Source organism: Anabrus simplex, chromosome 2, assembly GCF_040414725.1.
Source record: "Anabrus simplex isolate iqAnaSimp1 chromosome 2, ASM4041472v1, whole genome shotgun sequence".
NCBI classification, from domain to species: domain Eukaryota; kingdom Metazoa; phylum Arthropoda; class Insecta; order Orthoptera; family Tettigoniidae; genus Anabrus; species Anabrus simplex.
The window spans coordinates 287,070,909-287,085,033 of NC_090266.1; the positions used below are offsets into that span (position 1 = coordinate 287,070,909).

Here is a 14,125-nt window from a genome sequence, read left to right on the forward strand (position 1 = left end):
CTATTGACCAGTAATATCAATAATCAGTTTGAGGATTCTATTTCTATAATCAGTAATTTGTCACATAAAAACAAGCATACCTTCAGTTTTATTGATACTGTTTGTTGATGAAGCAGTATTGTTTCTGGAGTCATCACTAATTGAAGAACCTGTAGTCTCTTTAGCCAACGTCTTCAGCAAAGAATCTAATCTGTGTTCTGCAGAATTCAAAATTCCTGTAGAAATGAGATTTTTGAAACTTCAGTACTCAATCTGGTAAGATATCTCTTCATATAATTACAAAATTGCAGTTTGAAAAGAATGAAGGGGTGAGGTTAAGGGGGAGTGAGTACCATTTCATTGTTTGTAACTGCATGCCCGGTGAACACAAGTCACTACTTCATTTAGTCTGCTTATTTGCAGGTTATTTCTGTAATTTAAAAAATTTTACCAAATAGAAGTATTGTTACCACATCTTTATGATTGGTTCAACATAGAAGTACATTCTACAAAATTAGTTCTAACGCCTATTTTATTTAAAAGAATTTATATATTTAGAATTCAATTTACTGTAGTTAGGTTTCCAGCCCTTGCTACAAGAGAGAGCTTATCACTGAAACTAACTTTACATTTTTATTCTATGTTAACTAGAACAATAAATGGCATTCAATATCTTTCTCTTATACATGAGGTGAATTGTGTGCTCATAATCATATGCCATATGCACAAAAGGAAGTCTGTGACTTTTCTCCCCATATCCCAAGCAAAGTTAATATTTGAAAATATTAAATTATTTTTATTCTCACATAAAAAAGTAATAAACTGATATTTGACATCCTCTTTAGAAGTAACATCAAGCAGAAATATAATAGATGACTTTGTTCTAAATACAGCATGTCAAATGAAAAGTATTCACGTGGGTTAAGTCTATTGTTGACATCCTAATACTTATGTTCTTTAAATATGAAGATTTTCTAAACCATTCTCAAGCTCAGACTATGTGTCCTGAAATGATGATGTACATTAAACAGATGGCAAACATAATTGGCAGCTACACAAATCTTTGTGAGCAATGGAAGGATATGTACAGATTTTTTAAAGGTAGAAACAGGTTCCAGGATGGACATCCTAGCACTTGAATAAGTTTGTCTGGTTACACAATTCTACTCATATTTATTTTTCCAGAAAAGTATGGGTGTAGTGCTATCTATTCTTATGGTTAAAACTAAACAAAAACTGAAATGAAGTTCTTTACATTATTACATAAACATGGAAATTAATCATTTGAGTAGGTATGATTTCCTTGTTTACTTTTACCCCTCGTATAGCACGTCTCGAAGCTAACAACTCGATGAAGGCCTAGTTCCATCGCAAAGATTTTGAAGAAGAAGAAGTGGGTTTCTCATCACCTGTCTGTGTTTTGTCTATTACCACACTTAGCACAGTCCTTTGTAACATGCAGTGCGTGTGCCCAGATCAAGTGTAGCTCTCTGTTCAGTGGCCCCTCACCCTGACTGAAAAAATGACATTCCACAGACCTTAAGGTGGTACTTAACAGATGTGATCCTGTCTTATAGAGTTGCTGAAAGTTTAAGTAATGCTGTTAATGCACGCTGTTCCTGGAATAAACACCTGTTGGAATATATTTGACATATGAGAGCAAAGGGTTAATGAACGAGAGGAGTGTATATGTGAGGACTTAAAGAAGGCGGAATTATTCAGTTAGCAATATGTAAAGGTAGTTAGATATATGGATAATATTCAGATAGAAGAGGCAACTAAAATGGATGAATTACTGAAATTTACCTATGGTAATAAAGAAATTTACAAAAAAACATATAAAAGTTAAAACCAGAAAAGCAGCTGGGATTGATAAAATTTCTGGGGATATATTAAAGGCAATGGGTTGGGATATAGAGCCATATCTGAAATACTTGATTACTGTCTGCATGAGGGAGTGATACTAAATGAATGGAGAGTTGTAATAGTAGCCCCAGTGTACAATGGAAAAGGTAATAAACATAAAGCAGATAATTACAAGCCAGTCAGTTTGACATGTGTTGCTTGTAATCACTGGTAAAGCATTCTTCCTGATTATATTACATAAGATTGTGAAATTACTAAAAGGTTTGACAGAACACAGTTCCAGGTTAGGAAAGGTTATTCCAATGAGGCTCAGCTTGTAGGATTCCAGCAAGATATAGGCCCACACTCGCGTTCATAAAAACCAGAACACCTTGAAAGACAAGAGATAGGAAGTTGATATTCACAAGATATGGGCATTATTATGTTCCGAAGAAATGATTAGCATTTGAACCATCACGGCCCTCAGGTTCAAGGTGCACATCAATATCTCGGCACTCCACCACCACTGACAGGTAAAAAGTGCCTGCGGCTCTCGTCGCTATAAACCGAAGGTAATGGATGAGTGTGACTTGAGCAGACATGCAGGATGCCTCGCAGATGTATGCGAGAACCGTACTGTCAAATGAGTGTTTGAAAGAGGGTGCATTATTGGCTTGAGAGAACGTGATGCATCCATCTGGGAAATTGCTGCTCGTGTGGGATGAAGTGTGTCGGCAGTGCAATGGGTGTGTACAGAACGATTCACAGAAGGCCGTACAACACGAGGAGATGGGTCTGGTCACACCACCCAGACCCCCTCCAAGAAGATCGACACCTAATCCGAATGTCATTGCAGGGCAGATCTGCGTCCTCCTCGGCTCTGACGCAACAGTGGAAAACATCATACACTATCAGGAGTGACCGTCCATTGCCTTTTATTACGGTCAGGGCTAGCGGCGAGTCATCCACTTCTCCACCTACCTTTGACTAATGTGCATAAACATGCTAGACTGCAATGATGTCACTGGGGACAGGAATGGCAGCAAACAGTGTTTTTGGACGAATCAAGGTTCTGTTTGCTTGAAAATGATGGCCGCATTTTGGTTCACCACAGACAGGGGGAGAGGCATCACAATGACTGCATTCGCACAAGACATACAGCGCCAACTCAAGGCCTTATGGTTTGGGGAGCTATTGGGTACAACCACAAGACACAGTTGGAGCGTGTCCAGGGCAATGTGACTAGTTTCACCTACATGAATGACATCCTTCGACCCATAGCCATACCCTTTCTGCACGACACCCCAGATACCATATTTCAGCAGGCCAATGCGTGACCACATGTGGCTGCACGAGCACGTGCCTTCTTGCTGTCACAGGATGTCAGACTGTTGCCCTGGCCCGCCCGTTCACTGGACTTGTCGCCAATCAAAAATGTGTGGGATATGGTGAAACGACGGGTGCAGTGCCGTGACCCAATGCCAACCACCAAAGATGAACTGTGGAACCAGGTGAATGCAGCATGGATGGCTATACCCCAGGACGCCATTCGCACCTTACACGCATCGATGCCATCATGCATGGAACAAGTTATCAGTGCCAATGGAGGACCCAGTGCCTACTAGGCAACAGGACGCAAGCTTGAACCTAGGTGACTGAAACACTAATCGTTTCTGCAGAACATATTATAATAATAATGTTATTTGTTTTACGTCCCACTAACTACTCTTTTTTAAGGTTTTCGGAGATGCCGAGGTGCCGGAATTTAGTCCCGCAGGAGTTCTTTTTACGTGCCAGTAAATCTACCGACACGAGGTTGACGTATTTGAGCACCTTCAAATACCACCGGACTGAGCCAGGATCGAACCTGCCAAGTTGGGGTCAGAAGGCCAGCGCCTTAACCGTCCGAGCCACTCAGTCCGGCTCAGAACATATTAATGAACATGTCCTGTGAATATGAACATCCAATCTCTAGTCTTTCAAAGTGTTCTGTTTTTATGAACATGAGTGTAGATATTTTAGATTTAGGAGGTCAAATGGACTGTATTGCTGCTGACCTATCCAAGGCTTTTGACAGGGTAGATGATGGGAGATTACGTATGAAAACGAGGGCTACTGGACTAGAAAAAAAGAGTGGCTGAATGTGTGGCTAAATTTCTAGAAAACAGAACTCGGAGAATTAGAGTAGGTGAAGTGTTATCTGATCCTGTAAAGATTAAAAAGGGTAAAGAACTGCCATCATAGATAAGGCTATTTGCGGATGATGTTATACTGTATAGAGTAGTAAATAAGTTACAGGATTGTGAGTGACTACAAAAAGACCTAGACAATGCTGTGAAATGGATAGCAGGCAATTGTATGATGATAAATGGGATACAGAGTCAAGTTGTAAGTTTCACCAAGAGGAAAATTCCTCTCAGTTTTAATTACTGTGATGACGGAGTGATAGTGTGTCATGGGGATCACTGTAGGTGCCTAGGTGTTAATATAAGGAATGATCTTCATTGTGGTATCACATTAACGAGGTTGTAAAGAAAGATTACAGATCACTTCACGTTGTTATGACGGTATTTAGGGTTTTTAGTAAGAATATGAAGGAGAGGGTGTGTAAGTCTCTGGTAAGATCCCAATCAGAGTATGGTTCCAGTGTATGGGACCCACACCAGAACTACTTGATATGAGAACTGGAAGAGATCTGAAGGAAAGCATCACAATTCATTCTTGGTTATGTCCGACAATAGCACAGTGTTACAAAAATGTTGCAAACTTTGGGATGGAAAGACTTGGGAGTAAGCAGACAGGATGCTCGCCCAAGTAGTATGTATCAATATAATGGTCCGTTATTGAACATTATAAATTTTCCAGCTAACTCATTCTTAGTTGCCAGCGTTTCGCCCCAGTGTGCTAAGTTGGGCTCATCAGTTGGTAAATAGCACACCCACCAAGACACATGGCTAGTGCATACCGTGGAGGCCACTGCATAGGCTACTTGGAGCCACCAGCAGTGCCAATGCACTGTGAGAGACTGTCTTATTTCCAAAAATTGATGCCTGCCTGACCAAGTAGTCTATGCTGTGGCCTCCACGGTATGCACTAGCCATGCGTCTTGGTGGGTGTGCTATTTACCCACTGATGAGCCCAACTTAGCACACCGGGGCGAAACACTGGCAATCAAGAATGAGTTAGCTGGAAAATTTATAATGTTAAATAATGGTCCATTATATTGGTATTATAAATTTACTCATTCAGGACAAACATTTCATGTTCCCTATGGGAATCAACATCTATATCAAGTGGTATGTTCCGAGCTGTGAGTGGAGAGATGGTGTGGAATGACATTAGTAGATGAATAAGCCTGAGCGTAACTTTTAAAAGCAGGAAAGATCATAATATGAAGATAAAGGTGGAATTCAAGCGGACAAATTGGAGCAAATATTAATTTATATGTCGAGAAGTAAGGGATTGGAATAATTTATCACGGGAAATGTTCAACAAATTTCCAACAAAATTTAGGTAAACAATTGATAGAGTAATTGCCACCTGCGTGACAGCCCTAAATGCATATCATTGATGACTGACTGAAATCTACAACATTCTGCAGATTTACTCAGCCAATGACATTTTTCACAACTATGACTATGAACTGCTAGCAGTGCACTCGTATTATACATAAAATTCACTTTATTTCTAGAATATATATTAGCATGTGAACACTAATTTGATACTTAATTTTTTATGTGGCATAATGAATTATGTTCATCAAAGTAACAAATGCATTTTATTTCACAAATGATTATTTGCTCTGTTTTCTGTGCAACTTAGCTAAACAGAAGTGAAAATTGTCTTGACCCACGATATTTTGTTCATAAGTTGCAAGAAACAGGCATGGAAGATGCAAGAAAGATTCCTGGTACAAACAAGTGGGAACAATGGCAGTAGGGTAGTCAAAATGAGGATATAAAAGCTATCTTAGCAATGAACTCGATGAATGAAGCAGTGCTTATGAACAGGTGTCTGGAGAGCGGGAAGAGGGGGATCACGTGGCAAATGAAGATAGTTTACCTAGAAGTATAGTGAAGTAGGCCATGAAGGGTAAGAGAAGTAGGAAGAGGCCAAGATGATGGTGGTTAGACTCAGTTTTTAAATATTTAAATATAAGAAGTGTCGAACAACACAAGTCCACAATGTTACACTAGAACCTCGATAATTGAAAATCGGTTAATTCAAAATCTTACCTAATTCGAAGAAGATTTCATTCCCGGAAACATGAGGTACGGTTTTGCAGGTTATTTAAAGTGTTTAATTCGAAATACGGATAATTCGTAATTCGAAGAAAATGATGATATAGATGTTGATGAGCCCGACTTAGCACAAGGGGGCGAAACGCTGGCAACCAGGAATGAGTTAGCTGGAAAATTTGAAATGTCCAACAATGGACCATTTATATTGGTATTCGAAGAACAGTGTTGGTCTCATTACCAAAATGCAGACTTTTAATTCAAAACTGCCTTTACGTTTTTTTAAACTAGTATTTTACAGAGTAATTTCAATTCAAAATTTCTCTGCGTCATGAAAGAACGCGTCTTCCGGAATGTGCAGGGGTAGCTTTCTGCACTTTCACTCACTTCGGTGTGTCTACAGTGTGCTTCATATTTGCTAAGTTCAAGTGAAATCATAATTCTTTTGTATTCAGTGTTTTAAGGAACGCCCTAATATCACACAGCAGGAAGTGTGCAGAGAAGCAGAATCCGTGAACAATGGCGATGCTGAAAGTTGGCGAAAAAGCGTGGCTCATATAATCAACTCGAACGCACCAAACAATATTGTCAATGGCAATGAAACTGCATTGTTTAGTTTCTTTAATGCTAAGCCCAAACGGACTTATGTTTTTAAAGGAGAGAATTGCCAGCAGGAAAAATCGTATAAGGGTGGGGGTCACTGTACTGTGTTACAACACACATGGAAGTGAGAGACTTCCCTCGTCATATGAAAGTTCGATAAGCCATGATGTTTTAAGGGCGTCGGGCACTTTCCGTGCAAGTACAAGGCATCTAAAAATGCAAACAGTATAGTAATCCAACAGATTAGCATTTGCACAGGGGAACCAGCATAATTTGTCCTAGTCTTTGAAACGTGTCTTTTTTCCTTCATTGCATGAGGTTACGTTTCCTTTTTTTTTTTACTAAGCGCTTTATTTGAATAATGTAAATGCACCTTAGTGTTTTCCATGGCATTTGAAAGGTTTAAACAGAGAATCAAGGTGACTGCATGTATTAATGGGTCTTTGTGATGCTGCAAGGGTTGGCATTTACAAATTACGAGAAGTGCCATGGTGGGAAATCGTACAAGTATGGAATCACTGTACTGTGCTGTAATGCAGGCAGAAGCGAGAGACTTTCTCCCCTCGTCATTCGAAAGTTTGATAAACCACAATGTTTTAAGGGCATCGGGTACTTTCCATTCAAGTACAAGGCATCTAAAATGCATACAGCACAGTAAAATCCAATGAACTGTGTTGTAATTAACACTGTGCACCTTCATATTCATACACTAGTTCATAAGCACTGCTTCATTCATCGAGTTCATTGCTAAGATAGCCTTTATATCCTCATTTTGACTACCCTCCTGCCATTGTTCCCACTTGTTTGTACCAGGAATCTTTCTTGCATCTTCCATCCCTGTTACTTGCAACTTATGAACAAAATATCGTGAGTCCAGACAATTTTCACTTCTGTTTAGCTAAGTTGCACAGAAATAAATAAAATAAGTATTATACATTTATTCCCTTTAAACCAATACTTTTCTGAAAATATGTTACCAAAATTAGGATGGATGGCTTAGATATATACATACAGTAAAGCACAATCCAAGTGCATTATTCGAATACTATAAATGCACCTTGTTGGATGGATACATTTTGGAAATAATTTTTTTCCAAGGCATTAGAAAGTTTTAAACTGTGAATTGAGGTAAATTACATGCAGTAACGGGTCTTATAATATTTCGTGACACCACAAGGGTTGGCATTTTTTAGTTACGAGTTGGCGGTTAATTCGAAATCACCTAATTCAAAGTCCGATTTTTGTGTCCCAACGACTTTGAATTAACGAGGTTTTACTGTAGTTGCAAATATAGAGAATTGTGGAGAGACACTGTTAATTCACAGAGGCTTAAAAACTGAAAGGCTTCAGAGTATATAATGAAGATATATTTGTGTATGACTGTTGGCTTTATTGGTTAAAACATAGTATTTTTACATCTTACATTGCAGATACCAATGTAATGTTGAAAAATGTGCATTATTTAACTGAACATGACTTGTGTTTTAATTAACATTCTGTGCCCTCATATTTGTATTACAATTAATGACAAAAAATAAGTATTATACATTTACTTCCCTTTAAACCAATACTTTTCTGAAAATAAGTTACCAAAATTAGGTTGTATGGCTTACATATTATACATACAGTAAAGCAGAACTCTTCAAGCTAGCATACATGCAAAAAAGCATAAAAAATAAAAAATAAAATATGCCATCTAAAGCAGATTTTCCACCTCGGTCATATGTAGGGTTGCTATATATCCCAGACTTTGCAGGACCATACTGGAATCAAGATTTGTGTCCCAGCATCCCAAAAGTAATCTTCAAGATGTGTAAATGCCCCAGTTCCCATTATACAGGAAAGAAACTGAAGAAAATCTATTTTTTTCTTTCATTTCATACAATTTTATTTTTCATGTATGGATCATTAATAAAAATTTTAAGTTTTCAATCTGATGAAGCACGAAATATAACACAACACTATAGCATACCTGTAAAAGAACACATTAATAACAGAATAACGTGCTTCGTTCTAAAAGAACATCTTCAAATACTATCGAATCACTTACAGACATGCATATATATATGTACAATATTGTTGAGGTTGTGTAAACTTGTCACAATTGTGAATGGGTGTTGTTATGAACAAGTGTGACAAATTATATGAACACTGAAATCCGTTACTGACACTTGAATACATTTCAGACAATTTTCTGAAGCGGTACTAAACCGAAACACTCTGGTTCCACAAATCTGTTCTCTAGTGTTTGAGCTGGACTGATTTCAGATCATAGGCCTCCGTCGTGGCTTCAAAACACAAACCTCTCTGCAGGGGAGGTAGGGGAAGATAAAGGAAGGGAATTGTGTTCAGCGGAGATGGAGGGAAGGAGAGGTGAGGTACAGAGCTACAGCCTGTTTGCCCTTACATCTACAGGAATGAATGCATGCATGATTTTTGTAGAAAAGTAATGTGCAGCAATGAAATAAGTACCTTATGTGATTTATCTTTACTGATAAAATAATACTGTATTGTAGGCTACCTCCCCAACATACAGGTTTGTGTTAGCATGGCACAACGAAGGCCAATGACCTGAAATCAGTCCAAGCTCAGACAATGGAGGTAATAGACGTGTGGAACCAGAGTATTTAAGTGTAGAAAACTATCTCAAATTTACTTTAGTGTCAATATTAGACTTCAAAATTCAAATCATTTGCCACACTTGGTCATATCACCCATTCACAATCGTTGACAAATGTACACAACGTAAACAATACTGTACATATATCTATATATATAAAATAAGAGTTTTGTCTGTACATTGCTCAGAATTTGAAAAGAATGCTATTTTTGTATCGGTCATGTTCACAATAACAAGAAAATGCATTTTTTACATTTCCGTAATTTCTGTCTGTCTGTCTGTCTGTCTGTCTGTCTGTCTGTCTGTCTGTCTGTCTGTCTGTATGTACACGCATCACGAGAAAACGGTTGAAGAGAATTTAATGAAAATCGGAATGTAAAGTCGGGTGATGAACCGCTACAATCTAGGCTATAAATTATTTTAATCACGCTGAGTGAAATGGTAGTTTAGGGGAAGCCTGAAATTTAATTCTCAAATATTTATGTTATTAGTGGTCGTGTCTTAATGAAAATCGGTAGACAAACATGTGAAATAAGTCGCTACAATATAGGCTATACACGCTGAGAAACATGGTAGTTTAGGGGTAGGCCTAAAATTTAATTGTCAAAAATTTATTGTATTAGTGGTCGTATCTTCACGAAAATTGGTGTGCGAAGTCGGGGAATAGGTCGCTGTAATCTAGGCTATCAATAATGTTATTCACATTGAGTGAAATGGTAGTTTAGGGGAAGGCCTGAAATGTAAACTATATATAAAATAATAGTTTGTACATTGCTCAGAATTTGAAAAGAATGGCGTTTCTGTATCGTTCATGTTCACAGTAACAAGAAAATGCATTTTTTACTTTTCCGTAATTTCTGTCTGTCTGTCTGTCTGTCTGTCTGTCTGTCTGTCTGTCTGTCTGTCTGTCTGTACACGCATCAAGAGAAAACGGCTGAAGAGAATTTAATGAAAATCGGAATGTACAGTCGGGTGTTGAACCGCTACTATCTAGGCTATAAATTATTTTAATCGCGCTAAGCGAAATAGTAGTTTAGGGAAGGCCTGAAATTTAATTCTCAAATATTTATGTTATTAGTGGTCGTGTCTTAATGAAAATCGGTAGACAAAGATGGGAAATAAGTCGCCACAATATAGGCTATACACGCTGAGAATAATGGTAGTTTAGGGGAAGGCCTAAAATTTAATTGTCAAATATTTATTGTATTAGTGGTCTTATCTTCACGAAAATTAGTATGCAAAGTCGGGGAATAGGTCGCTATAATCTAGGCTATCAATAATGTTATTCACACTGAGTGAAATGGTAGTTTAGGGGAAGGCCTGAAATGTAATCTATATACAGAGTGAAGCGAAATTCGCGCACTCGGGCGTCGCAGTGCAACTCCCTACATGCCAGCAATAAAAAATGTCTTTCGCAAAAGTTCGTCCTGCGAGTATATCAGGCAGAGAAAGGACGTTGAATAGTGGCAATCTGGCAACACTGTAACCACATGTACGGTAAGTACCTCTGTCAGCATCATACATCCGTGCTGAGCAGTTGGTGCATTGGATAGGGTTTTGGGTTGGCATGCAGGTGGTAGAGGGTTCGATCCTGGGTTAAGGCGCAATTTTTTGTTTACTAATTTCCATCGGACATTACATACTGTAATACAGTAAGACACCGTACCTTAGGTCTCATGTATACTACATTTACAACATTTTGTAACGCTGAACACAACAAATACCTTGCTAGGCCTACTGGTAACGTAAGCCCTTACGAAATACAATGGACTTGAACGAGGCAAGAATAACAGTTGCTACTAATCTATGAGATCGTTGGAGGACGTTAGAAAGAAAACAGGTTTCGCATTTAGTATATGAATTTGTGCGAATAAATTCACGCCCACGACGTGGAAAGGACGTCTTTCAAAGCTGACCAAGGGAAACGATTGTTCGTCCATTTGTAGGATCGTAGTACGTAAGTGCAAAGGGTTTCTAGAGGACCCGCTGCAATGGCTGTTGACGATTTAGTTGCCAGATACCATACCACCTGGACTACATTTATGAAATAAAAAAAATACGCTTCAACCCAGGATCGACCCCTCGACCTCCTGAATGCTAACCCAAAACTGTAACCACTGCACCAACTGTACAGCACAAAGAATACGTGCTGACAGAGGTAGTTACCCTACATGTGGTTACAGTGTTGCCAGATTGCCACTCTTCAACGCCCTTTTTCTGCCGGATATACTCGAAGGACGAACTTTTGTGAGAGACATTTTTTTATTGCTGGCATGTGAGCAGTCGCGCTGCGACACCTAAGTGCGCGAATTTCGCTTCACCCTGTATATAAAATAAGAGTTTTGTCTGTACATTGCTTATAATTTGAAAATAATGGTATTTCTGTATCGGTCATGTTCACAGTAGCAAGAAAATGCATTTTTTTACTTTTCCGTAATTTCTGTCTGTCTGTACACGCATCACGAGAAAACGGCTGAAGAGAATTTAATGAAAATCGGAATGTAAAGTCGGGTGATTAACCGCTACAATCTAGGCTATAAATTATTTTGATCACACTGAGTGAAATGATAGTTCAGGGGAAGGCCTGAAATTTAATTCTCAAATATTTATGTTATTAGTGGTCGTGCCTTAATGAAAATCAGTAGACAAACACTGGAAATAAGTCGCTACAATATAGGCTATACACGCTGAGAAAAATGGTAGTTTAGGGGAAGGCCTAAAATTTAATTGTCAAACATTTATTGTATTAGTGGTCGTATCTTCTCGAAAATTGGTATGCAAAGTCTGGGAATAGGTCACTATAATCTAGGCTATCAATAATGTAATTCACACTGAGTGAAATGGTAGTTTAGGGGAAGGCCTGAAATGTAATCTATATATATAAAATAAGAGTTTTGTCTGTACATTGCTCAAAATTTGAAAAGAATGGTATTTCTGTATCGGTCATGTCCACAGTAACAAGAAAATGCATTTTTTTACTTTTCCGTAATTTCTGTCTGTCTGTCTGTCTGTCTGTATGTATGTATGTACACGCATCACGAGAAAACGGCTCAAGAGAATTTAATGAAAATCGGAATGTAAAGTCGGGTGATGAACCGCTACAATCTAGGCTACAAATTATTTTAATCACGCTGAGTGAAATGGTAGTTTAGGGGAAGGCTTGAAATTTAATTCTCAAATATTTATGTTATTAGTGGTCGTGTCTTAACGAAAATCGCTAGACAAAGATGGGAAATAAGTCGCTACAATATACGTTATACACGCTGAGAAAGATGGTAGTTTAGGGGAAGGCCTAAAATTTAATTGTCAAATATTTAATTTATTAGTGGTCGTATCTTCACGAAAATTGGTATGAGAAGTCGGGGAATAGGTCGCTATAATCTAGGCTATCAATAATGTTATTCGCACTGTGTGAAATGGTAGTTTAGGGGAAGGCTTGAAATGTAATCTATATATAAAATAAGTGTCTTGCCTGTGCATTGTTCAGCATTTGAAATGAATGATATTTCTGTATCTGTCATGTCCACAGTAACAAGGAAATGCCATTTTTACTTTTCCGTAATTTCTGTCTGTCTGCACACGCATCAATAGAAAAGGACTGAAGAGAATTTAATAAAAATCGGTAGGTAATGTCGGGTGATGAACCACTGCAATCTAGGCTACAAATTATTTTATTCACGTTGAGTGAAATGGTAGTTTAGGGGAAGGCCTGAAATGTAATTCTCAATAAATAAGTTATTTATGTTATTAGTGGTCGTAACGATAAATACTACATAACTAACATAACTTTAGTTATGTCGTAAGTTCGTAGTAGTTATGTAAGAAGTCATTAAATTTCCGATCACTTATGCCTTATACATTGTTACCGTACCTCATATAATCAGAGATATTCATGAATTTGGATTTTTGTTACTAGGTCCATATCAGCGCCGAGTCACGAGAAAGGGGGTAAAGAGAATTTAGTGAAAATCGGTATGTAAAGTCTGAGAATAAGGAACTACAGTCTATGATATCAATAATTTTGTAAGACACCCTAATATCACAGAGTCGAAAGAAAACTAATGTGAAGGCCTGCAATATAGAAAGCTCATAAACTTTATCAACAATAACATTACATTGACCATTCTTTGTTGTGATGTGCTTTTTGTCTTCTGTTTCCTCTCATCCCCGATAGATAGGATTACTGCAGCGTACCAAGGTTTTTTTAATTTGCTTGACGTCGAACCGACACAGGTAGGTCTTATGGCGACGATGGTATAGGAAATGAACAGTGGTGTGAAGGAAGCGGCCTTGGCTTTAAGGTACAGCCTGGTGTGAAAATGGGAAACCACGGAATACCATCTTCAGGTTTGCCGGCAGTGGGGTTCGAATCCACTAACTCCCGGTTGCAAGCTCACAGCTGCGCACCCCTAACCACACGGGCAACTCGCCTGGTCGTACCGACTGTAACAGCCTGCCTGTATATTGGCGGGAAGTAGCTGGGGAATAAGATAACTTTCTTCTTTAGCATGCCATTCCTCTGGTTCATACATTTTCTCATATATCTGATACGTAACACACTGGTTCATCATAGTATTCGAGCTATTCAATCCCTACTCTGAGGCACTGATTGGAATGAGTAGTGTGCATATTTAACGAAATAATGATAGGAGTGTTTACGGCAGTCTGCGACCTGGTTATTCCAGCTCTGGAACTTTGATCGGCACCGTAGTACTGTTCGTTGAAAGCGAGAAAGTGTGCGGTTTTTCATTTGATCGAGTATTTTATATGATAACATTGCTTTCAATCGCTACATTCCTACTGACGTTTTTGTAATGACCTATGTTGAATTCAGTTAGGA

General features: G+C 38.3%; 1 protein-coding gene across 2 annotated transcripts in view; it reads right to left on the reverse strand.

The window, feature by feature from the left end:
• Window positions 1–14,125, reverse strand: part of yrt (erythrocyte membrane protein band 4.1-like yurt) — a 454,068-nt gene that overhangs the window by 161,460 nt on the left and 278,483 nt on the right. For both annotated transcript variants that reach the window (XM_067140591.2, XM_067140590.2), the window contains exon 12: window positions 81–215. In XM_067140591.2, coding sequence (XP_066996692.1) covers window positions 81–215 — 135 coding nt within the window. The remainder of the gene's footprint in view (window positions 1–80; window positions 216–14,125) is intronic.